We start from the raw sequence: 27,816 nt of genomic DNA on the forward strand, positions 1-27,816 counted from the left end.
TCAGTGACAAATCAAGAATTTATGTAGACCATCCTGAAGTGCAGTGCAAACATGCAGAATGATATATTAATTGCTGTCTACAACAGATCAAGTGATGGGGAGTTCCAAGTGGGGTGCTGGGTAGGAGTCTCTCATAAGTAAAAACTCCATGTGAAGAGTTTGATAGCAGTCAGTAACTACACAGCACTACAGCAATCAAGCCCTGGGCCATCACTTGCTGCCTATTTTGTACACATTCTGAGGTGAACCCTTTCTAGCTGGACAAAGCATGTTCTTTCTGCTGCTTGTACAACAATAACTTTGTTACAAGGTGAAAATGTGTTATGCCACAGATGCCTTACTCTCCAGACTTGAGCCCATTTGTGGGATGAGCTTGGACAACATGTTGCATCTAGGGTTAGAGATCAGTGAAAAGAAACATGCTGATCATGGCTCTACAGGAAAAGTAGGATGAATCCCACAAGATAGCATCTGCATGTACAGCTTGCATTACTTCCAACATTGGTCACACACACTGTTCACCTGTGACTTTTACAGCTGACCTTCTGTTAAAGATAAATGTTAATCAGTATTGTATGTACCAATAGTATATCTGTGTCAAGTTTGATATTTTATTGAACTACAAAAAACTGTGAATTTGTTGCAGTTCTCATTTTAAGTTTCTTTTGATGTTCAGTATATAGATAAATCTCACCTCAGACAAACGATGCAGTGTGATTACACAATTTTTTAAACCTTACCACTCCAAATGTTTCATAAATTACTACAAAACAAGGCTTAAAGCGTCCTACAAAAATCCAGAGAAGAAAGGTAGAAAAGATGTCAAAATTGCACCTGAAGACTGAAATGCAACCTCAGCTTCATGCACTTTCCCTAAAAGCCATGCTACATGGTTTATTTAAATGCACTGGAAGAGGGCAGATTGCATCTCCATTTTCTTAAGGAACTTTCAGTCATTAAAACCAGTAATACCCTCTCTAATTGATTGATGTTTTTAGGTTGCTCCGCACAAATAAGATCCCTTTTGTCGAGGACACATGAAGGAATCTGTGGAAAACAGGCAAATGTGCAGATTTAAAACAAAACAAACCCAAAAAATGTAGACAACGGAAAAATAAGCCAACTGCAAAAGCAAAATTGTGCACCATGAAAGGGAAAACGGGATACAAAGGACTTCAAGCTGCCATCAGCTGACACACAAGCCAGAGATTTGTATTTACTATATGTGTTTTACCCTTCCTAGTATACCGAATGGTCAACAGAAGTGTTTTGCTTGACATTTGTATGTTCGGTAAACTACAGATTTCCTTAAATTGTCATCTGCAATTTACTGAAAGGCAATCACTATCATCTCAAGATTTATTTTTTTTTCATTTCCATGAACAGGTGGGCCAATTTAGTTCAAATAATGGTGAAATCATTGAGGTCATCTCAATATCGACCCAAGCTAAATTATAGACCCCAACATATTTCTGATAAAACACGAATAACCCCTGAAAGACAATAGTGCCCTGTAAAATGGTGCTTTTAATCAAAATGTTATGGCTTCAGAAATCTCTACAGAATTTCCTTTAACATTTACACACTGCATGGTTAACACAACCTCTTTCATTGTTTCTAAAGGTTAAAGCACACTTAAAAATACCCTGAAACCAAAGCTCTGAAACCAAAGAAAATTGTCATTTACACCACCCAATATATTATGCAATTATGTGGTCTCAGAAGAGTGAAATAAACTGGCACACAGAAGCATTGGGTCTACCACAAGGTGTAGGTGAATAAAGCAGGTTGGAGATAAACAGAACATATACTGTATATACATATAAGGTATCTACACAGAAACTGCAAATTAAAAAGATGACTACCTCAATGGGGAAAAGACAGTGACCCTGTATGCAGAGCTCAGTCAATATAGGGCAGCAGAAACAGTTACTTAAAAAGTAGGCAACGTAGATCCCATTTCAAAGTCTCTTTGATTACCGAGTATAGTCTAATACATGCCAAAGACTGTCCTTTCTTTTACATACAGCCTATACGTTTTCCTAACGCACTATTGAGTTTACTAGCTATATGTATCAGAGGCACTTATAACTGTTTCAATTGCTGACACCTCAGTTAGAGAACAGTGAGTCTGCAGTACAAAGTTATCACAAACTAAAGCAATCCCCACAAAGCATGATTCTCACAAGATGGAATGAGAAAGGTCAGAAAAGGTCAAATCTGGGATCTGCAAGCAAATGGACCTAAGTGAGATAAAAGGATTCCAGGATCTACCAACACAAAGACTTTACTTTAACTTACCTTCTTCATATTGGTTCCTACAAAACTCTTAGCTTCTTCCTTGAACTGCGGCAACCTGAAAACAAATTAGAGTGAAGGATGAATTTAGGATAAATTGCAAATTAACTTGTGAATAATCAAGATCACAAAAATCTACCATAACATACAGTACATAACTCAATCTTCATTTTTTACACTTTAAGTGTCTTTCAGGATTGACTTGTCCAAATGGAGTAAAAAAGTACTGATCAACACAGCAGGCCTATTAAAACAATATACTAAATACCAACTGTAATAAAAATTAATATAAATAATGAAATAATTACCTCTTATAAAAATTCTAGATTTTTATAAACAAATTAAAAATTCCCATTGGCCCTTACCAATCATGGCCTCCTAATAATCCCCATCTATGAATTGGCTACATTACTCTACTCTCCTCCCCACTGATAGCTGATGTGTGGTGAGCGTTCTGGCGCACTATGGCTGCCGTCGCATCATCCAGGTGGATGCTGCACATTGATGATGGTGGAGGGGAGTCCCCATTACCTGTAAAGCGCTTTGAGTGGAGTGTCCAGAAAAGCGCTATATAAGTGTAAGCAATTATTAATTATTATTATTAAATTACTACCTTTAGTTGTAAATGACATACTAAAGTAAAAGTAGTTCAGGTGGGTAGCTGCGTGAGCATGCGTAGGCTGCAAAGGAACAAGTTTATTCCATGTTGAAAAGAGAAGAAAGAAAACGCAACATTTCGGCTGTGGAGCCTTCTTTGGGTGTGAAGGCCCGAAGAAGGCTCCACAGCCGAAACGTTGCATTTTCTTTCTTCTCTTTTTTGAGCATGGAATAAATCTATTACTTGTTCCTTTACTACTGTAAAATCTTGTTTCGTTGAAACTGGTTAATGTGCAACTCCACATTAATCTCATGGTGTCAAGCAAACTTGTTTATTAGATGATCTGCAGGCTAAACAGATTAACATTCTTAATACCTGCACAGGCAATTTAAGCCTACTTTTGACTACTTGAGTAGATCCAGGACTTATATTGAGCCTGTTGCTGCCAAAAGCTTCTAAAACTCATTATAGCGCTACACTGAGGGATAGTAGCCAGCAAACAATGACAACGTGTTAAAGCCTTAATGAGTATGTGACTGTAGTTGGTTGGGTCTCTCTTTGTTCTGAAAAGGGTATAACAGCACAAAGACATAGCAATCTGGTGATTTTCTAGAGAATCCTTACAAAGCTGAAATGTGTTTGAATATCACATATAATTTTGCAAAAGAAACTATATTAGCAGGGACTATAGTAATCAATTTCTGCAACTGAGATCAATCAAAAATGTATTTTTATCAAAATATTTTACCATTTCAACAACACAAAACATTACACTGATGGAAAAACATAACTTAATAGACAGGAAAGAGAACTTGAGCAGAATTTGAGCAAAAATCTATAAGAAATGCAACAAGTAATAAACCTGGGTATAAAAAATAATTTGTTTACAATTTTTGGAGGCTTGTGTGTAGCAAAACATGAGGGCTGGAATTTCTACATACTGTATGTCCAAATAATCACTAGAAACTCTGCGGCAAGTTTAATATACACAAATCCATTGGTCTGTAAGAAAAACAGTTTTTAAATTACTTAGGCTGTGTTTCTCATTTTTGAAGCAGAGACCTCCTCATTGAGGAGACCTTAGGCTAAAAACAAAACGATGGAAGAAAGAATCTTGAATTCACTCATTTCAATTGTCCCTCTTTGCAATTTCCCCAGGGACTGGTCAGCAGTACTCCAGGCACGGGACCGAGGGTTGAGAAACATGGTACCAGCGCATTCTTTACTGAATTAGTCAGAGCACAACAAACCAGTTATAAGGCAACACTTAAGTTCTCCTGGTTGGCCAGGCAATTGTATTTAAACCATGATCAAAATATGAAGTTTGTAAACAATAAATCACTCATACTGTTTAAGATGACAAATGCCCCTCTTACAAGAAAGTTTCAGCCATAAGTTTTGAAAGCAATGCAGTTAATTGTTAATAGAAAGGAATATACTATTACTGTTTCATCTTTCAACGTGAATCTGATAGGTTCCCAACTTCCCAACAGCCAGCAGCAATGACATTCTATTTGTCATTTTCAATAGCTTGGCTCCCCTTTCACAGAAGCCCCTGCAAACACCAGTTTGGTGTAATTTACATTTCCATTCCCCGACCTGACCAGTGACCTAATGATTAAAAGCTGATTTTAGAATGAACACTTTCTTTTCGCTGTGATGACTACGTAGGAAGTCAACTGCAATTCTCTTAATTGAATTCCTGGCAAACAACATTCTAGGAGCTAATTAAAAATACCTAGTTTCCTGTTATTAGAGTTGCAGAATATTTCCCTTTCAACTAAGCCTCTAGTTTACACTCTGAAAACAGGTTAATGCGATCATGTCATACCTTGAAAACAGCAGCTGTACCATGTCTACCAGAGTGTGCTCGGCAGATTTCCTCAATAACTCTGAGGAGAAGAAAAACAAATAACACAGGTGCCATTAAACCACATGATATTATCAAGAGAGGGTCTTGCTGGTGGACCTCCCTCTGAGTTATGTTTACCAAGGATTAAGCAGAATTTATTAAACCTCTCAAAATTAAAGGTGGCAGTAGCAGCAACCCCCCTGAACTGAAGCAAGAGAGGGGTACTTGAGAGCAATCACTGCCAATAAGGAGCCATGGAATGGGGAAAAAGTGCAAACGTCAAGAGAATATCAATACAGGCAATGCAAGCCACTCATTTACTCTCCTTTTGTGTTTTTTCAGACGGCTACAGACATTTCTATTTTGCACAAACAACACTGACAGGATTTTTAAACAAAGGGATTCTTTAACCAGCATCACGAACAATCATGTAAATAAAAGCAGTTCTGTCACATCCCACTGCAGACTTTAGTCTTTCAAAATTCAAAGTGTAATAGGAGAATGAAATTATAACTTCAGGGTATTCAAACTTGTTGCTAGTACAGGTGAATTACATGTTAATTAAATCAGAATTTATAACATTTCGATATGGAATTTATAGCTAACATATCAAAATAACATTTAATTGTTGTGTTTTTCTGGTTTTTGAACAAACCAAAAATCTTGAAGTTGACGTAGGTGTGAAGGAAGCTTACCACTAAGTCTCATTTCAAAGCAGATACGGAAACAGGACTGCATGATCTCACAGACAGATTCATTGGTGAGGTGGGCTCCAACAGGGGTGAGCAACAGTGTCCTTAGTACCTGTCACATTGAAAATAAAAGTTAGGAACTGAAATTTACAATTTAACGATACACAACTCCTCAACATACAGATATCATTATTATGCACAGCCCAAAAAAAGATGGGCATGGAATAGATTTCCAGGCGAGTTACAAGATGTATAATTAAAAAAAAACAAAATCCATGGTGAAGGAAACATCCCTAAAACACATGTACACAGTTCAACCATCCAGGCCTACATATTCTACACCACAATCCCCATCCCGCAATGGAGAGGCATGGCAAACACAAGTCATGAAGGCCATGTTTACGTAACCTGCTCATAACCGTTTGCGGATGGATTCCTGGGTTGCTAAGCAATGCTCTTGCTGTTACAGCTGTCATATGAAGGCGATAATGGAGCCGACCCTGGCCTGGGCACTGCTACATGTGGAGGTGCTGAACATGCCCTACCACACTGACGCTATGACTGGCATAGTAACGTCTCTCAGACAACAGTGTTCCTGCGACATCTGAAGCGGTACACAACAGCTGTTGGCACACTGCGGCACATTCCAATGAATAATCTGAGTCTACACTGACATGTGCAATTCAGAGAATTTGAGAATTTGTGACATCATGCTTCAACTCTTTCAATGAGAAAAAAAAGAAATAAAAGGTATTCCTAAATTTGCTGTTATTATTAGTGCATGTTTTCTTTTTTGAGGCTATATATAAATTCCTTTTGGAAACATTTCATTGTAGTTTTAAAGGTGCAGTTCTAAAAACTCAAATTATTCATTCAAAACTGTAAACTATGATAGTAAAAATGAATGAAAAAACAAAGAAAACTATATTTGAAAAGGAAAGCATATTTGATTAATATGCTACTGTATCTTTTTTAACCAGCTTAGACAATATCGTTGCCTTGGGAAATTAGTTATCTACGTCATGCGTATTAACAGTACTGTAACAAGTTTATTTGCATTGTGGTCTCATAATGCCAAACAAAATAGATACATAAACCTGGAAACTCAAAACATTAGCCATGAGAAAAAAATACCCAACATCCCAGGTGTATCAGGTGTATTTACTGGGAGGGCCCAACTGGCAGACCTACAGTAAGTTGGATTATCTTCTATAATGTAGTTTTGTTTAAGGGCTAAAAGAGCTAAGCATTTTAGTCTTGAACAAAGAAAACTATGAAAGCACTGATCAAAGTATTCATAATCCTAAAAGGCATTGACAAAGTTAACCAAGTCTAGTGTGAAACACAAACTAGAGGTCAAAAGTAGAAACTTTGTAGAGGTGAATTTAAATCTAAGAAGGAACTTGCACACTAACACTTCCTGTACATTAAGACAGGAGGGGGTATGAAGCAGGCCAACCAGCCATGTTATTGGAGCTAAATTATTTTCGGCTGGATGATGTCCTTGGATCAATTAGCAACCAAATTACCTCTCATGTGTAATCTTTCTTATGTTTTAATTCCTAAAGTGGATAAATGTTGCAGTGTTTGTACACATGTAGAATAAATTAAGCTACTGGACGTCACGTAACAGAAGTGAAATTGTTATGATAAAGGCTATATAAATTAAATCTAGCCTAAATGCTTTCATCAGAAATCCAGTTCTACATCTATTCTCTATTCTGTAAGCTCATGAAGTCATAGATAAGCATCATTATGTGTGGAAAAATAGTTTTTCTTTAATTCTACACTCCACTGGCCTTTGGATTGACTTTGAAGAAAAGACTGCACCTGAAATTATTACTAATTAAACTAAAGGACATGGCACAGGCCTGAAATGAGCTAGCACAAAACTGAATTGCCAACTGAAAAGCCCAGTACCTGTAAGATTTTCATAAGAACCACTTCATCACTGGCAGGGTCAGTCCCCACAAACCGAGCATGTGTCACAGCATCAGCCATGTTCTCAATTCCTTCAGCTGCCCCCTCATGACTCGAGTCTGCAGAAAGACAAAAACATGGCTTTCAAGAATGTCCACACTCCATGGTACATCCCTTTTGTTCTGTGTGAACCTGAACATTAGAAACTGACAGGAAACAAACCCAAACACAATCAGATATCTTTCCCTGCTCCTCATAAACCTTTCCTCTTGCATATGACTTTCATTATGTTTACTGATATGTACTTTGGCTTCTAAGTACATCAAGCAGGCATACTAAAATGGTCCTATTTCCCCTTACTGGAAACAACCAAACAATGCTTCCACTTATGGGCTATAAGATGTTTTCAATTACTTTTTTAAAGAGAGTGAAATACATAAAAAAATACTAAGACCCTGAGAGACTACCACATTAAAATGTTGACCAACAAGCTAAAACATTTCAATACCTTTTTTGTAACAGTCAGTTATTAATGTAATATAACTATTTCTCCAATTACAGAACAAACAAGAAAAATGAATACCAACAACAGGTTTAGTATCACAGCTGAATTATGTATTAAAGCAGTATAATAACTGAATGAAATGAACTGAATGAGGGACAAACCTATATTATCTGTACAAAGATACAAATATCTAGTTTACTGTAAACACACAAAATTGAACCTCGACCATTTTATAAAAGGTGTTTTCAAAGATGTTAAGTACAGAGTTAAGAGCCTTAACTCTCAGTAAATCGGATGTTGTATACTGCTTCCAAAATTGTGACCTATAGTCTACATTTATTCCTATTATCAAATTGCAATGATCCTTCAAAGCCTCCCTGCATGAAAACTAATCACAAAATGTGCCCTTTTGTAGGAAGTCTGGCAAATTGGCTGCCTAGGCAACTAGGCCCGTGTTTTGAAATCTGAGCCTGGGCAGATACCAGAATGGAGTCAGCTTGTTTTTCTTCCACGTTACTTAAGAACCATTTCATTAACTAAGAAGCTTGGAACGCAAGGAAAGAGGACCCAGGGAAAGTTGCAGAGTGAAACGTTCAAATAGCTGCTGTTTGCTGTTTAGGCTGTGATGGTTATTCAAGTAGCCTGATTGACTAAAAAGTCTTTGGGATTAAACATCAATTCTGCATGTTGTTCACAAGAAGTGAGGATGATCAGGCTTAAAAAATATATGCTAATCATTTCATGTCAAATGACTGACCACAGATCAGAACTTCCAGTGCTTAAGAAAGAGACAAACCTGGAAAATTTTGAAAGCTGCTTGTCTCCACTGAAAATAGAGAAATTGTGTGTCCAGTAGTATATCAAAGTGACATAAAACACTAATCGCTTTTTGGGATAAAGGCTCAGGTGCATAACAGCTGTCTTAATGTAGAACATGGAGAAAAAAACGTAAACTATCTGCTGTTCAAAATATCCATTATTTGGATCTTTAAGCAAGTTTTATTGCGCCTTTTAAACATGCTGACCAGATTAATTTAGGAGACATTTTAGAAAGAAAATACCACCCAAAATGAAACTATTAATGTTTAGTAACATAACCAATACACTGATTTCTTTTACCTGAAATTCATTTACAAAAAACTGGAAAATTATTTTAAGATGAAACTGCCACACAAAAAAATACATTATTACACTATATGGCTTTTTTTAATTTCTTCAATAAACTGGTCTTGTTTCAGAGTAAAAGTTTTGATGCCTGTCAGAGTGACATCTGTGGAGGAAATCACTTTGTCAGCAGACTTCAGGCCGAAGATTTGGTGGAATTTGCCATCGCACAATTAACTGGGAAGTTTTAGCAGACCCCCCAGCACGTTAAGGGTCATGCACATTACATACAAAAATCTAACTGAAAAAAGAAAGCAAAAACCAAATACCAGAAGTAAAGACCGGGCTTTACTTCAAATAAAGGAACACACAACACAGCACCCCAGGCAACATTGCTTCCATTTAAGCCTAAAGCAGGATATTAACAGCTGTGTCAAGTAATCCTCTTTATAACTGAAACCTTCTCAAGACATCTTCCTCATTGTGTTTTGTCCATTTACTGACACCATTGTTTCAACTACAGTGTCCGAAAAAGGTTCAAAGTAAAGTAGTCTTTCAAAATGAATCAATAATAATAATAATAATAATAATAATAATAATAATAATACATTTTTTAATTGCTCTAAAAGTACAGAACATTTTTTTCATTTTCCTTTCATGTATTATTTGTCAAACATCCTATTATGTGTTTGAAGAAATTCTTTGGTGTTTTATCAACAGATTTGTATCAAGCATTGAGCAGAACTGAAATGGAATAAACGCAACACTCCCATTCTTAAAAATTCCAAATAAGCATTGCCCTTGTTACTAAGAGCAGTCCTGTCTATGGAGAGAGGGGATACCATTTCCCCTTAAAAACCTCAACCCTGGACTGCAGCAGTGATTTCACAGGAGTCGAGCACCCCCTCCCCCCCAAACCTGGATCATCAGTGGCTTATTGGGGGACCACATCCCCCAGCCTGACTGGCCGTGTCCTCCCCTTTTTACATCTTGAGCACCAACACGATCTTTGACTGTGTTAAGTGTTAACGGTTTAGCCCCTATTCCAATTTAATTTGAATAAAATATTTTTGGAAATGGATTAAGGGAATATTCGCAGACAGTATGATCACACCTCTGTAACCTGAAAATGACCAGAGAATGACTGAACAAAACTAGTTCTGAGTTTTCAAAAGAGATGATTAGCTGGTTTCACACTATATATTGAGACTAATCAAGAATATCTGACCACATCAAGACCAATAAAAAATCTTTTACAATCTGTTCTTTAACACACTTTCTTCGTTTGAACTCTACAGTGAAAACTGATCAAGAGACTCACTCACACACTTCAATTATTGAACAACACAAGAGTGAGGTCAGCAGGTGTCTCCAGAATTCAGCCCCAAGCTACTAATAGCAGAGCTCATCTCTGTACGTCACCTCTGTAGCCTAACTACTCACTGGTGTAATCAATTTTCTAAATAGGATTTAATTACATATATAGATTGGAACCGATCCATTTAGCTCTAAGCTTTAATTGTAAAAGTGGGACATTAACACTAAAGAAAACTCAATTGTATTTTATGCCTGGAAGATTTTCAAAAAACGCATTCAATCATAACATGCCCTAAAATTAACATCTTCTAGGTATTCACCCACTGCATGAAAGTGAAGTGAGAAAGATTAACTTTTTTTAGTAGACACAATAAGACCCATCATACACCTGACAAGTAAATTGCAGGATTAATATCAATAAAGAGCTCAAAGGTTTTTGCTAGCATGTATTTTGTACACAATACTCAACTGTGTGCTGAGCACATCCTGTCAAAGTCACTGTGAGAAAAGCTATACCCTTTATCAACCTTCTTCTTGCTTTTATTGTAAGGTCCAAATATTGAAGCAATTCTAACCATTAGAAGAAAAAAATATCTATTCAAAACATTCTCTTGCTAAATTCAGACATGCTCAGACACATGACCTTGCACTTTAATGCTTTCTTTTGTTATCTGAAAGTTCAAATAGAAGTCCAATTTTTCCCTCTGATTTAAAAGAACTGAATGAGTAATCCTTGTACCTCTTGATAGCCTTCTTGATTATGCAGTGACTGTGCAATAGTAACATCAATGACAAAAAACATCAAAACAATAACCCCCAAAAAACTACACGCATTAAAAAACAATGAAAACAATGAAAAACAATAATTAATAATAATAATTGCTTACGCTTATTACACTTATACAGCGCTTTTCTGGACACTCCACTCAAAGCGCTTTACAGGACTCCTGTAATGGGGACTCCCCTCCACCCCACCAGGATGATGTGACGGCAGCCATAGTGCGCCAGAACGCTCACCACACATCAGCTATTAGTGGGGAGGAGAGCAGAGTAATGTAGCCAATTCATAGACGGGGATTATTAAGAGGCCATGATTGGTAAGGGCCAATGGGAATTTTTCATTACATTTAGGGGGTTACAGGGGTTGAAAAGCCTAATGAACTCTTGTAACAAATACAAAATGGTGAACAGCACTCAAAATACAGTGGTGTCTGTTATTGTCTAATTCTTACATTTGCTCAAGGACAGGAATATCCAACCATAGCACTTAAAGAGGTACAGGTGCTGGTATTTTCATTTCAAATTATTTGAAAACTACAGCTGAAAATCGGCTGCTTAAGTGGTCAAAACAAAATTGTTCCAAGCATTTAGACATCCTATCTCTCCAGGACAAGGGTTCCCCAGTACTGTTTGAGGAGATTGATTATTCTTTTAATTGAACCGACTAAGCAGAAGAACTGTTGCCAATTCACATAGTTTGCTTAGCTGTTAAGTAGTAACAAGTTAGTTAAGTGAATTATGTAAGCAGTTAATTAATGTGAGTTTTGCAGAAGTTTCACAGCAAGCAGACATTTTGCTCTATTTCATATTTTGATCAATTCTACCGTGCACATGTAGAAATTCAAATTGTACAATATTTTACTGTTATTCAAATTGTAAGTGGGAAAAAATATCCTTTCAATCACCATAAACGCCCCCTACCTGGAAGACAAAAAGTAACATCAGAAAACTATAAAGCTGGCACTATAAAACTGAACCCATGACGCAGAGTAAGGGAAAACTGCTCACTTTTGCCATGTGATTGCTGAGAGCTACAACACATGAGCAGGCGTGCTTATCATAGAATTGGCAAGTGCTTACAGGAAAATCCATTACCCAGTGTACCCAGCCACAAAGATCCGATTCCATCACCAAATACAGGTACTTACAGTATAGATGTAGCTTTGCAGACAGTAACAGAGCTGGCTGATGAAGAGAAGAATGCTTTGCAGCTCAGCTGTTCAAGTTGAATGGAGAGCATATCACTCTCAACCTCCAATGCTGTTGCTTAGTGAAGGGATACAAACGATAGGATATGTCCAAATTGCCCTCCACACCACAGAAAAGGACAGACCTTTTCCCTGACATGCTGTTATAATAACAGATTTCAAAAGCGACCTCAAAATTGACATTTAGTGCATAAAAGAATTACATGCTATACATTATGGGGACTCAAGGCACTCAACATTAATTTCTTACAAGAAATGTCTTTCTTATTACATCCAGGTGAATCCATCTTACATTTACTGAATGCTGATTTTAACTGTTATAGTTCTTAGGCACATAAACCACTTTACTATAGTGCAAGTGATCTGTAAACGTGTTTAATGATTAATTTACAGGAAGTGTTTGTCAGCAGATGGCAGTATTTGACAGCAGCTGAGTTTACTACTCCAGTACTCTTATTTAACACCCAAAAGAAAATAAGGCCAGTTCCCCTTACCATTACTGATGAAAGTCGGTCTTTGATAAAATTTCAAAATTCATCACATTCTGCTTGATCTGGATATCCCCTACGAAAGGACATCCTTTTTGATTTGTAACTCATAAAATGTTGTCTTCACTTTCACACTATCTTAATTCAATCCCAACTGTCAGTCCTGGTTAACGTAGCAATAGATAATAGCTGATGAATAATAGATCAAACCTGATTAATAAACAGGTCTGCGTTCCAATATGAGAGAAGTGTAACGGAGACAGTACAGTCACCATGAAACACTATTGAGGGCACTGAAAACAGACCATTTGCACATAAATACCGTGCTGACTGTTTCTTACACTGTGGGATTTCACAGATGATCTATCAGAAATCTTTTGGGCACTTTAGGTGCCTGAAATTATATCAGGTATCTTTTCCAATGGGCATCTGGGACATAAAAGATAAAAGCTTGCTTAACTTTCCATAAGAGTGAACTAAATTGTTCTGCAGTCAGCAAGACTGCCAGTGAATAAAATATTTGCGCATAATCAATGCAGGGTTATGTCCACTTGCTTGAATGTTCTTCATAACATGACTCAATAGAAGACAGTTCCACTTTCAACAGTTCCTGAGTACAACACTTTCAAGAGTGGACTGAATATTTTGCTTCCTTAAAATATCTGAACTATTAATACATTTTACATTAACAGATAATGGCACTGACAGGAACAACAAAACTGTGTGTCAGGCACTAGAAGTGGGATACTTTATATCCAATAAATACACTGTCTCTAAGCATTAGTCTAATGTCTAACAATAACAATTGTAGTTACTGCAAATATTGAATTGTGAACCAAAAGTTCCAAAAAATACAAAGCCGTCTTCTCAAAAGCTAAAAAAGTGAGTGCTTGGCTTACTTATACTGTTTAAACATGCTTTTAATTAACATCTTGTTGATACATGTGTAATCTTAATCTGTCCTTTCTAAATTCAAGTAGTCAAAAAAAGTTTACATTCTGTACCAAGAAAATTAAATTCAAACAAAATCCTTACAAGTTTTAACTCTACTTACTGTGGACCACACCATTACCATAAACTAAACTTTCAAGTTTACATTACATGTGTACATTATAGGAGCCATGGAAATCATTACACCTGTTTCTTTTCCTGCATCATTTCTAATCATTCATATAACCGCTTGCTGTGTGTTAGTGAAAAGAAACTGTCATTTATTCTCATATAAACAGCTAATCCATGTTAACAATATGACATTTTTATCACATGATACTGCTTACATTGCAACAGGCAGACCTGCACGAAGTGCAGTAACGTGTGGGAGAAAGAGTCCTACTCACATTGCTGTTCTTGTGCTCTATTTACCTTGCATACCACATCCAAAAAATTTAAGCCATTTATTTAACCTCAGAAAAGTGTGGCATTTGCTTATATTCAATATAAAGTGTACTGTCGTGTACAGTACAAGTTTACTGTAAAACAAACATACACTCGATTCTGTAGTGAGCTTAATTCCATGTGTAACATCTTTTCATACTTTGAGAAATTGGCAATATAATTTTTTTTGCAGATACAGTATTTTACAGGGGTTGTTGAACTTGTTTCTATGGTGAATTTCCTTTTAAACCTTCTTTATATGGTGTGGTGAATTTCTGGGATTAGGAAGGTGCTATTCAGACAGAAAGCTCTATATTTTTGAACATTTGGTAAAATGTAATTTCTAAAGATGTAACATTTCTCAAAGTTACAAATTAACATACTACATAATATGCATTTATTGTGATTTAACATAAAGCACAATAAATGCTATGACTTAAATAGGTTTATTTTTAACAGTAGCACCAGCATTGACATGATATGATGTATTTTATATTGGAAGTAGTTTAAAGTAAATTTCTGCCCTTCTTTTGTATTTACTATTCAGACTGACGTTTGTTGGAGTAGAATTTGCTTACAGTGGTTTAATTTGAATATCTTCTGACTGCTTCAGACATTCATACTAATTAATATTGAAATTTCAGGAGTGAAACCAGAAGGAAACTATTACCCAGCCTATACTACCTATAATAATACAGATATACTTGTGAGTTTACAACTTTGTATTATTTCTTTCATCTTTCACAATGGGTTTCGTCAAAGGTCCTTAGACCAAGCAAATCTGAGTGGCTCAGCTTGCCCATAGAGTGCACAGGCTGAGCTCTGTGATCCAGGCACAGCGGATCTCAGCTTGGGTCATGTCACTCGCTGACTGTGACCAGGAGTCAGCAAGCAGTGGTGAACAATTAACTAAATGTCACAGAGGGCAGTGTGGGATTACTTGACCAGGCCTTGCCCAGCTCCCTGCGAATACAGAAACCTCTGCAGCCACCTGGGTGGCAGAGCTATCAGTGAGGGACGCACCTCTCCTCCAATCAGCGCTGACCCTCCAGTGTGGGGCTACGTTGCCTGCACTGTGTTAAAATGGTTCAGGAGTGGGCAGGTGTCTGCCTACACCTCTTCATTCAAGCCTGTCGGCAGTGACAGGATTTATTGCTGTGAGCCGAAATATGAAAAACACATATTCAGCTACTCAAAACCAGAAAATATAGAACGAGGAAAAGTCAACAAGTATCTGAAATTCAGAATATGAACATCTTTAAACTACATACTTACCACCTTGTCTCTAATAACCTGTTTTTGGGAGCAATAGAAAGAATTTAAACAAAGCTGCTAATGATCAATTTCTACCTAGTCTATTTCTTTACCTATGAGGCCGTACGACAGGAACTTGTTGACCGATGTCAGTGCCAGTCCAGTGATGGGTCCTGTAGTGTCTTCTGATCGCACCACCTCCAGGAAAGGCCGTAGAAATACATTGGGCTCTATGTCAGACAGCTCTGTAATGAAACAAATAATTATTAAACCTCTCTAAGATTTCCAGTAGCCGGATATTTATATTGATTTATATATATATGGCTGAGATTTAAAAAAAAAAAACTTTTTCTAAATTGCTACTTATCCTCACTCACCAATACAACTCCTATACTATTTACATAAAAAAATCATATCTGTAACTATAGCTTTTAAGATATATGATGTCTATATGCTTCTTCTCACAGCACTTGAAACTGACACCAAGGCTTTCACTTTGGTCCAAAGGCCTGACCAGGAAGGACTCCATTCACCTTGTCCCAGATAACACTCAGCCATTTGAGTGTTGTCACATCAGAGTTCATTCACACAGTTGATGAAGATGTAACCAGGATTTAAACCAGCAGATTCTCTCTTACAAAGATCATCATGCAAACCTTTAACCCCAAACATCTATGAAACATGTTGCTGTTAAAACTGAAAACTGAGGATCTTAAGAAAGCAAGGCAAACTATTCCAATGAAAACCAAGCTTGATTGGTTTTGAACCAAACCATCCAGGTGGATGCTGCACATTGGTGGTGGTGGAGGGGAGTCCCCATTACCTGTAAAGCGCTTTGAGTGGAGTGTCCAGAAAAGCGCTATATAAGTGTAAGCAATTATTATTATTATTATTATTATTATTATTATTATTATTATTGATATTAGCAGAAATGAAACAAGTGAACACTTGGCAGTCACCTCATCTCTCACACTAATGCCACAAACAATTAGTGTTGTATGCTAGGTACTTACAGTATTATATTTGCATTGAATAAACATTTAAATCAAGTTTCTCTTTGTTACCTGCCATTTTTACAAGACATCTTCCATATGGAGACCAGTCTGTTGTAATAGGCACATAGTCTGAATATTTAGTCTTTTTAATACATTTAGAGTGGTTTTATGGGAAAAAAAAGAAATTCATTAAAAGAAGAATACAATAATTATGGTACGAAATGCATTGGGTAAATAGCTCCACAACTGAGACAAAAAAAGTTTAAATTGATAGTGAAATGCTATTTTACTTCATAACAATCTGGTATTCAAATGACTATCTGCACAACTTCCAAAAACACCCAAGGTTACTGGACTAGAATAAGTCACTTGACAAATTTTTTAGGTTTGACACCACACTTTAAACGCCAGGTAAAATAAATGTATAATCCTGAAACTATATAAAGAATATTGCTTTTACAAAAAAAACATTGTATGTATTGCTGTTATAACATTTCAAGATGCAAGCAAGGATATATTTAGTTTATTCTTATGATGTAGCTACATGCAGAAAATTAGGTTTTACAAATGATGTTCTTCTGCCTGTTAAATAGAGTTCTATTTGCTTTCAATGTATTCAGCAAATACTTTAATAATTTAAATCTTTCCTTATCATTACCAATACAGGTTGGTGGTCTACTAATTTAAACCAATAGTAAGAGTAAGCCCTCGACTTAAGTCATATGCAAACTTGCAAATAATGTAGTAAACACTGCTGTGGGAGAGGTTTTTAATATGCTTTCACTACATAACTGCTGTGTAAACAGACACAGTGCCTCTGGGCAGATCAGAGAGGGAATTAGCTTGCGGGGATTGTAACCTTTTCTAAAACATCATGGCAGGCTGGAAACCAGAGCACCAAGACAGCTTCTCATTCACCTTGGCAGTCGTGGTATCTTATTACAACTTGATTTTAAAAAGCCTTTTTAAAGCACTACGTAGAATGTCGCATTAATGAAATAACTTCAACTTACTTTGCAGCAGGGTGATTTTAAAACCAAAAGGGTCAGGAGCTATTTTTAGGGTAACAACCGACAATAAGTAAACCCTGCTTTCAGTCAGGCACAGGCAATTCTTTTGTTGCACAAAAACGTTTGAAAAATTAGACATGCAGCACTTTAAAAAATTGGACTGTACACAGTTAGGTTTATCCTTAAAGCTTTGACTATAAAATCTTTTAATTATTTCTAAACAAGATTCAGACAAGAAAGTTCAAAGGTCATATGAGGTAAGGGTCCATGGATGGTTCAGGTAAGATACAGTGCCCCAGAGTAAGGGATAATACACATCCTCTTAAACTCAAGCATGTGCACTGCATGTCACAAGCTGGAAGAGACACAGCATACAAACCATAGGAAGTGCAGGAAACTGCAGTTCAGCAACATTAGTTTTGGTTGATGTACTCATTTGTCCACGCTGACCTACAGCCTGATGATTAAGTTAAAATGCACTGATCAAGCAAGCAAGTACACATGGTTTCCGATTGACATAGGAAATCTTTAGGAACCCTTAACATTTGGGTACAGCCAATCACATGTTGAAAGACTAGGGGGTGATATTACTAAAGGATGGAGCACAGATCTGCTATGCATTGAGGTTACCATCAACAACGTCAAAAAGAAGTATTTATCACCCATATACCACTTAGGATCGAAAACACAATATGAGCTCAAGTAAGCATTAATCATCCTTACACCAAATTTGCCTCTGCTACCAAAAAAACACAGAAATCCTTTCATTTTTCCTCTCTATCCAAATAGCATCATCCAATAAGAAACTGAACCAGGATCTCCTAGAAAACAGCACAATCATGGTTTCCAGGGTGTTGTTACCACTTTTAAAGAAAGCGCTGCAGTTGGAGGGCTCCATAGGTATTACATATGATGCTACTATTGTTTTGGCACCTGACAACTGGGTCTTTAATGATGCCAGATTACGTAGGCATCTGCTGCTGTTCAAAAGCAATCTCTCCAAAGAGCTCTCCAAATTTCTCAATCCTGTTATGTGGTCATGCAGTTTACCAGGCCATTCACAAGTGCTTTCAGTCAGCTGGTAGCGTTAATGGAGTCTAGTAATGGTAGCTGGACTTCAAATGCTCAAGAGACTCCAAACTGCAATGTTCTTGACAGCAACATTGCAAGGGTGCATTCTCTCTCTATTTCAATGTGCCTTGGCGCTGTTGCAATGTGATTAACATAAGCAAAGCCATGTGTTTTTCATGTGTGTAAACTCCCAAGTACACATTTTTTATCCTACATGGGGAGTGCAAAAAGGATAAGGAACATTTTCAAACCAATCGTTAAAGAGGCATATCATAACCTCTTCTAACACACACCTCAAACACACCAGTCAGCACTGCATATTTAATTGTAAAGGGTGAAAGTACTTCACTGTGAACCAGCAGGATAATAAATCAAGTGTACAGAAGGCTTCAGTCTCAGGACATAACTTAAATTTATGGTATAAGCTAATTCTTTTGTTGATGCTATAATATTACTGGTTAATGACTGTAAAAAGCAATAACATTTTGTTAGATATACTGACACTGATAATCCTCATTCTACAAACATTACCATACTATGTTCTTAAAGCATTAAGATTACATATTAATCCTACTCGAAAAAAGATGTGTAGTATCTAGGAAGTCAATATGATTACTCACAGAACTGGAACGCATACAATGCTGTTCAGTGTGGAACACTACATGGTATATTGTTATTGTTAATACCATTACCATGATTGGTGTAGTGGTTATTCTCAAAAGGTCTATTCAAAACTTAAAATGGTCTATGTGTATGCAACAACAATTAGAAATGCAAAATATAACCACAACAATGAACTTTGTGGTTAAATCTGGAGTTCTTATTACATGCATTAAATTGATAACTGCTTGTTTCATACAAAACAAAAATATTTTACAAGCTATTCTTCAACCTGATAAAGACCATCATAAAAGTGGAATACATCAGCCTCATTCATAATAAACTGCATAAATCAAGAGCGTAAAATCAAAAATTTAGCCTCCAAGAATGCATGTAAATAGGGGACCTATGGTTCCAGTGTCCATTCCAGATGTTTAAACAATTCTAAACTAGCATGTGTTTTTCACACAACAAAATACCTCAACAAAATATCTCCTGGATGCATTAATTGCACAAAACTGTTGTATTCATTGAGACTAGTGGTGAAATATTATAATGAACATAAACTGGACTGTGCCCCGAGTTTTTTTTTCTAAATGAATGAAAAACATGGAGACCCCTGTTTCACTAGTGATGCTGCATAATATAAGAACTTCTGTTCTGGAAGATTGTTGCCGACACATGATTCCGACATCACTAAGTGGAAAAGGAAATTGGGTGACAGGTTAAGTCAAATGCAACCTTACTGCATTGAAGGTGATTCCTAGTGTTGAAGTTACTCGTATTTAAGAAAATAAAAAGGGATAATCTTTATTTTAATCATCTGTGGTAAATGTCAACTGTACTCACAGCCTTAATGAACTCCTCTTGTTGCGGAAATAAAATGAACATCATGACCAACACAGAGTTTTTCTCACCATTAGGTTGCTTTTTCAAAATTTCCGTTAAAGAGCAATATGACCGAAAAAAATCTTTACAAGAAGATTCTGTATTGAAGATGAAGTATATAACTATCACAAACAACTCACCTAACAGAAAGCACAACCAACTGACCTATTGTACTGCCTTAACATAGTAACTGCTGGGAACACAGCTATAGAAAACTATAGAAAAAAAGAACTTGGCTATTTAAGTATTATAATGTCTTGATCTTAAAATTTAATAATAAGCACGGCCCTGGTTTCTCTTTTGATCGGCAGCCCTCAGGCCATCCACTGAACCTGGGTTAATGAGTCTTTTCAAAGCAGCAGAAGAAAAAGGAAAAATACAAACCAGGTAAAACAACAATGAACAAGTTATGGGAGTCACGAACCATTTTTAACTTTCTGTGGAAGGAGTGCCTACCACAGCAATACACTCGGATTAAACCTCTGAACAGCTACTTTAAAACAAAAACCAACCTACAACTTCAAAAGCACAGCCAGGCCTCTTCCAATTTCTAAAGTGCACATGTGACAGCCGAGTATTAACTTTTGACATCCGATAGCCTCCAGCTTGTTTTTAGTTAAAATACAAAATTATTTTGAAATTTTGCCAGTCATCTAGCAGCAAGGTTATTTTTTACACAGTTTTTAAAGAAGCACATATCTACTTCTGTGACTGCCTTTATTGAAAAAAATTACATTTTTATTGTAAAACAAATTTCTGGTCAACTTGGCCACTCCTTTTGGTACTTTAAACAGTCTTTGCTTTTCTTTAATAACACCAATAGGAACAAAATTGTTTTTTGCAATTTGTATTTTACTGGTATTTCTGAAGACAACACTGCACTTCAGTAACTTAAAGAATGTTTTAGACTTGAGACACAGCCACTTGGATTTCACATTCCTACAGTCAATCGAGGAAATTTTCTATTTTTATTCCTACATTGAACATTTTTACATTGCCTTACAAGCATCACATTTAATAGTTCACACTGTATGCACTGTGTAAACTAGAAGTGAAATGAAATGTATCCACAGATCTGAAGTCTATCCATTTATTGTTTGTGAGTAATGAGCAAGAGCTTTGTTTTCTGGCCCACACTACTCAGGACAGTACAACTGTCAAAATATAAAACTGTCTTTTATACCATTTCTCTGTAAGCAGGGGTTTTAATGTTGCGTGGAATGGTTTCTTGAAAAACACAGCACAATATTGTACTACAACTGAGCTCACAATTTAAAAGTACAAATAACACTGATCAATTCCATATTCTTACGTTACAGTTTCTGTGTCCTACCTAATAATTACAAATTGCTAGCATTTTACCAAAAATGGACAAAGGTGTACTTACAGTACTACCCAACATGTTGAAGTATGAATGCTGCCCTCTAAGATCAGCTAATAAACAGCACCCAATGTCTGATATGGATGGGTAAATTAAGCCCTTGTAGTTCTGAGAAAATACACAGTACTGTACAGAGGAATGCGATATCCACTCGTATAAATGAGAGATCAAAATGGAAGGCAATGGATGTGGTGTTTGAATCCCACTCAAATACAAAAGCCAATACACCAACTGTAATAAGAGAAGGATTTCAAAAATAATATTGACCCACACACAGGGTGGTTTTCCCATGAATCAACCATTTTCATAAAAACAGATCAGCGGTTTAATAATGTGGAAGTTTGAGAAGGATGGCTTTTAACTATTTAAAATGTGCATTGGCTCAGGCTTTGATGTTTTCTTCAAAGACTCATCCTGGACAACATGTGCCATCTTGCTAAATTGCTCAAAGGGAAAATGATTTAATTACAATGTTCTAAAATGGAACATAAAGGTTTCAGCTGTATGGTTTTTCAAGATAATTGAGAAGGAAGCAAAAAGTAACAAACAGAGTACTGGCCAAAATGCTATTTTGATATTTGTATCTGTATCACATTCTATGATTGAGAAAACTAAACATTTTTTTCTGCAAGGAAAATGCCATTAATAACTTTCAACAATTAATATAAAAAATGCACATATTTCACCTGTTTGGGTGGAAAACCTTTCAGTTACTATTCAAAGACAAAAATGTTTTTAATTTAAATGTTTTTGTAATTGTACAGATAGATTTAGAAAGACAAAGCAAAGGTTTGGTACACTGCCATGCTGTAGTACCAACAGGAAAGAAAAACATATAAAAAATAAAATCTCACAGATCTGCCAAGGATAATATTCTGCGTGGATTCTGAAAACAAGATCCTCAAAGTTCTGTCAAATCATTCTTGGAATTACTTCTCTAAACTTTAAAGGTAGACGGAGTGCCTATTACGTTATATAAAGCTGAAAAGGGGGGATAGGGGAGTCAAATGAATCTGTCAATAGCAGCTAATAAAGATCTCATCAGGTCTTATCACCCTGTAACTCACACCTCTCTTCAGGGCCCTGTACAAATTCTCACAGATATAAGCTAAATTGTGTTGTATTGATCTGCTGGCCATTGGGTGCAAAGCCCTCATCAACAGGAATACTCTCAACTGTCTCCCAATCTTCTTAAATAAAGTATAAATATGGCTCTGTAGTTCAAATCAATCTTCAATAAAAGAAATAAAAATCTACTTCAGAGAGAAAACTGGACAGCTAAGGCAAAATGATCATGATATAATCAGATGACCTCTGGTTGACATTGTCAAAAATAACAGACTGATAAAATTCATCTAGACCTCCTTATCCATATCATATTGTCGATAAGTCACAAGCAACAGATTATATATAGATATAAACACACAATATTTGTAGAGCTTGGATACACAGATACAAACACAATACTGTACAGTGAACTGACAAAAGTATCAGAAATTGTTTAAAGGTAGATGTATTGCTGAAAGCAAACATGGTTAATTGTTTATTGGTGCACTTCAAAGACACAAGACACATCATTTCATCAAGACCAAATCTTGGGAAGTACCTTGCACAAGCCAGTAAGGAAAATATGATGGAATATCCAAGGAGAATTTCAGGATTCTACACATAGTGGGAAAAATCACTCCTTAATTTCTGTGACCCTTTACCGTTATCATATGAGGTAGCATACATTATCTTTTTTATATTCTATCAAATATCTTTGATAAACCAAAGATACCTATGGTAATTACATATAATTCTATTTAATTAATATAGTGATTTATTTGTGTTTGGCTTGTTTGTCTGTTTTGTTTCAAAACTGTATTTCGTAAAAAACCTGCAAATACAGTAAACATACACTAACAACTGTCAATGAAAAAAAAAACATGTCTAGGCAACCCTGTAGAAATGATCTGTTATTTCAGATATAGCTCAGCTTGAAGAACGACAGAACCCTTGCTCATGACTGTAATCATGTTTCAGTTGCATATCAGGAAGGGAACTGATGTGAATGAAAGTCTATTCTTTACATAACAGTGTGATAGACTTTGGGATATGTCTACATATCTATATTTTTAACAGATTCCAAGCTATAGACTAATCTGAGTTCAAACATATTGAAATTCATTTATTTCTCTGTCTTTTCCATGGTTTTCTTCTGATGCTGGAATGTTACAGATTTCCCAATACAAAAAAATCAGAAATGTAAATCTGAAAGGAGAAACTGGTTAATTCCTTAGGGTTTGCTGAACTTTCAATATCTGCCTGTCAAGAAGCAGAATCAGAAGCAGAGAAGTCCTGCACTACCCAACAGAATGCACAGACCTTTCTGGATAAATAGGAAATGTAAATGCAGTGAGAAAACTCTATAAACCCAAGTCAGTATTGAAACCAAACCACTGGTTTGCTTTAGAGTCCGATAGCTGCATAGAACATCAAAGACAAGATTATTTTCTTAGAAGGTGGTTAAACTAGAGTACTTCCAAGTCACTGAACTCCAGGTTAAATAAAGCAATATTGATTCGACATCAACCATAAAACCACGGGAACAAATGAGAAAGTTAACAAAAAACACATGTTACAAGAAAAACAAACTGGGAGGAGGGAAACGTAAATGGCTACATTACTACATTACTACGTTTACGAAGCGTAACAGAAAACAAAGAAAAAGAAAACTTGTCACCCCAGATCTCAAAGGTAGCAGACACAGGAACCAGTTTCATTAATTGTGCTACATTTTCCTATTTTAAATGTAACAGAAGCAACTATAAGGTATTTGAATTCTACGAGAGCCACAGCATTACACTCGGCAAACAAAAAGCCAATTTTCCGCCCCGTTCAATGATGTGCAGAAAAAAAAGAACAAAGCTATTCAAAGGAGCACATGATTACAACACCAGAAATACAAACACTGCTTGACAGCGGGCACCAAAGCTGTCAGCCTATTGTATTTGCTTAATTTAATTACAAAAGAACGAATAACTTAATTTGTCAGACTGCTGTGTCACATATTTTACACAGTCATACAGCGCACCCTGACTGGGTTAAAACAAATTCCTTTAAGAGACTAACTTTTATAGTGATTAAAAAATTGTTTTTGATTGCACTCTGCTGGCTGCCATTACTGTATAATCCCATAACAGTTACATATACTGGCACAAAATGACCAAATGTATCTAAGAATTAGTATTAACAGGCAGATCAGTAGATCATTTTAATCCACCCCTCTATAACCAACCAAAAAGAAATCAAGCATTATAAAGGTACAGATCCATCAAATTCATTTTAATTAAAAAAGGTATACATCATGGGAGGTGTCTTGCATAAATAGAAGGGTTTGGAAATAAATATTTTACTTTGTGTAGCTGTTATTCAAAGCAAAATTGGACTGCAGAGTTTTATCATAGATTTAATTATAATTAACTACTTAGTAAAATATTTCCAATTGTCATACATTTTCTCTCTCTGCCTACTAATAGAATAAATTTGACAGAATTTGACAGTTCTGTAGCTCAGTTCTAGGTATAGAAAAAATATTAATCAATCAAAGTTTATTTAGCAAATGCACAACAAAACAGCATGCAGCAGTAGTTGCTGGCGATGAAATGTCTTTTCTACGAGCTCACCGGGGATGGGGGGGATAGAAATCACAAAATTAAGGTTACAAAATAAGGTTACATAATAATAGATAATAATGCAATAGAAAGGGAATAAAATAATCTCAGACAAAACTCAATATATAAATAGAGCTGCTAAGTGTCCAACTGTTGAAGGTACCTCCATACAATTCTGATAACATTTAACACATTTTGAATTCAGGGTTTATGAATAATTAATACACAATAATTAAAAATATATATTTTTATTTTTTTATTCTATCCTCCACCAGTATATACTGCACTATGGGTATAGAAAAAGTTTCTGCTTGAATATTTTACCTAACCTATGTTGTTAGAAATATCTTATTCTAGCATGCAGAGGTTAGTAGTAGCATCAATTGTATCTGCTATCTTATATTTGCATTAGTTCTCCTAATATTATGCCACTGACTTCTGAAGACAGTGAATGTCAAATGGCACAATGATGAACTTGTTGGTGCTCTAGGCTTCAGCACACTTGCCCCAGTGGTGCTGCCAATTGAGATACTCTCAGTCAGCTCCAACTGAAATTACTTAAATCAAATGACACCAAAGCAAAAAGCAGTCACCCCGTGACCAATTCAGCGGCCCAAAACCAAACACTGATGGTTATTGATCTGAACCGCACTTGGAATTAAAGTCAGGTATTTCCAGTGGTTCTCTCCTAATACCGCGAAGAGGGGACGTTTTAACAAGGCCAGCAAGGCTAAATGAAATCCAGGGAGAATTTTCATTTCACACTAGAAAGTCTTGGAGGACACTCTGATCCATCTGTCGAGAGAAGTTTGATGCATGTCAACTTTAAGAGCCCCCCCCCCGTTTTTTCTTGAAGGAAATTGGCACTTGTCGAATCAGGCAATTAGGATGTAACAATGTTATGGAAGTCCATATGGTCGTTCTGTACAACTCGCAGCGGTATTTTATATATGCTTTGAACAATGCTCGGCACAACCTAAACAGGCAATTTAAAAGCCCATGAGAAATTAAAACTTTTCCAAGTGCTTTAAAGTAACTCTGTGTATCTTTTTGCAGCATTTGAACAGCACAAAGTGTTTTCCCAATGTGGAAAAACTATGGTTTCCATTTTTTAAAGATTGGAACTGAGTTTTTCTGCAATGCTGTTACAATTGTACAATATACTGGGCAACTCACAGAATCTCCTCCTCACAATCTAGTACAAACAAATTACCAAAGTAAATGAGGATTCCTTTTTAAGAAACTGCACCCAGAAAATACACTATTATTAGAATGTGCGTCATTATTAATTCAAATTATAGAACATTTATCTATAATTATAGAATTATAGATAAATTACATTTTAAAATTGAATGCATAAAGTGAAATACTGTAGAAATGTGCTTTGCTCTTCTAATTATTAATTATATAATCCTGATGAATGATTTACATAGGAAGGGGTGATATGTGCTCAAAGAAAATTTGAACTTGAGTGTGTAGTGAAAAAGCTGGTGAACATGCAAACGTTAAGGGCATACAGGTTTACCAGTTGTAATGCCGTTGCAATAGTTCAGTTACTGGTTATGCCGCATGCTGGTTATATGTATAGAGGTTCTCAAATGTACAATGTGAACCATACCATTTTGAACATTTATGTCAGAAAAGTAATTACTAAGGGTGTCTTGGTCAAAACCCAAAGAGTAAACAGCTTCATTCTATCTAAAATGTTTCAGGTTTAAAAGAAGAGAATAATTTAATGTGTACCTTTCAAGTTTGAAATTATTCTGCCCTGTGGAAGTTTAATGAAGCAATTCAATCAGTAAACTACTCATATAAGCGTGTTTCATGTTTTTTAACTGAATAGACAGGTTTAATTTTAAGAAAAACAAGTCGAAACACATGATTTAGACTGAAATATAAGGACGTGTGTTCATGCTATTATAATGTCTTAAATGAGTGATGGGTTTAAATGAAACGGCAAACATACAAGGTTTAAACTTAATGAGTAATGATATTTAAAAAAAACTAGAACATAGTTTGTTTTTTAGAAGTCAAAACCATTTTGATAAAATGAAATTATCTGGACAATTCATTTTTCAGAAATAATCAGGACATGACTTAATTGATCAACAAAGGTGAATGGTATATTTTAGTATTCTTTGCTCTCTAAAACTCTTTGCAGTATACAAGCCCCATTATACCTGCAGTTAATCATCTTAGCAGTTCAATGGATCTGAAAAACCATGCTTATGTTTTGTTCATAATTTTAAAACAGCTTTTTTCAATGAAATTAAGAAAGTTTTTACATATTCCTGTGAGGGGTGTTACATCAAATTCTAACTATAGAGGAAGCTACCATGTTATTATATGGGCAATAACACACTCTTTGTACTGTAGTTCAGTTGTCCAAAATACTTTTTCTTGTCTTTTCTCATGGTTTAGCAAAATGAAAAAAGCATGTCAACATTTACTCATTTTTTAGTCTACATTAGTACTCAGAGGAGTAGTGCTAGCATTCTGAGTGTGGTATTGAGGATAAACAAATATTGATAAAAAACTATGATTCCACAACTCAAAAACATCCAGATATTTTTATATGAAACATAAAACTCACGATAGATGAAGCATATGAAAGATCACTTTTGAAATAGGCAATCTCTACCTCATCAAAAATGTTATGTTATACACTAATTTCAAGCTATAGAAATAACTAAAAAAATATATAAAAAGCAATTTTTTAAAAAGTTAATATTTAATTGAAATGCTTTGTAAAATATGAAATGCTTGTAGACTGTGTATTCTGACACAGTGTTGAGTTTTAAAGCTGATCTCACCACTTAAACCAG

At 35.8% G+C, this 27,816-nt stretch overlaps 1 protein-coding gene across 7 annotated transcripts in view; it reads right to left on the reverse strand.

Annotated features, from left to right (window-relative positions):
• gbf1 (golgi brefeldin A resistant guanine nucleotide exchange factor 1) overlaps positions 1-27,816 on the reverse strand; it is a 98,898-nt gene that overhangs the window by 34,743 nt on the left and 36,339 nt on the right. For 4 of the 7 annotated variants that reach the window (XM_088635445.1, XM_088635443.1, XM_088635444.1 and 1 more), the window contains exons 4-8: positions 15,504-15,635; positions 7,361-7,479; positions 5,444-5,552; positions 4,728-4,788; positions 2,302-2,356 (exon numbers count right to left, since the gene is read on the reverse strand). In XM_088635445.1, coding sequence (XP_088491571.1) covers positions 2,302-2,356; positions 4,728-4,788; positions 5,444-5,552; positions 7,361-7,479; positions 15,504-15,635 — 476 coding nt within the window. Of the gene's footprint in view, positions 1-972; positions 1,048-2,301; positions 2,357-4,727; positions 4,789-5,443; positions 5,553-7,360; positions 7,480-15,503; positions 15,636-27,816 lie in introns of all 7 variants that reach the window. The other 3 variants (XM_088635439.1, XM_088635440.1, XM_088635438.1) reach the window with 1 other exon arrangement.

The sequence above is a fragment of the Lepisosteus platostomus genome, chromosome 6, assembly GCF_059453375.1.
Source record: "Lepisosteus platostomus isolate fLepPlt1 chromosome 6, fLepPlt1.hap1, whole genome shotgun sequence".
In the NCBI taxonomy this organism is placed as follows: domain Eukaryota; kingdom Metazoa; phylum Chordata; class Actinopteri; order Semionotiformes; family Lepisosteidae; genus Lepisosteus; species Lepisosteus platostomus.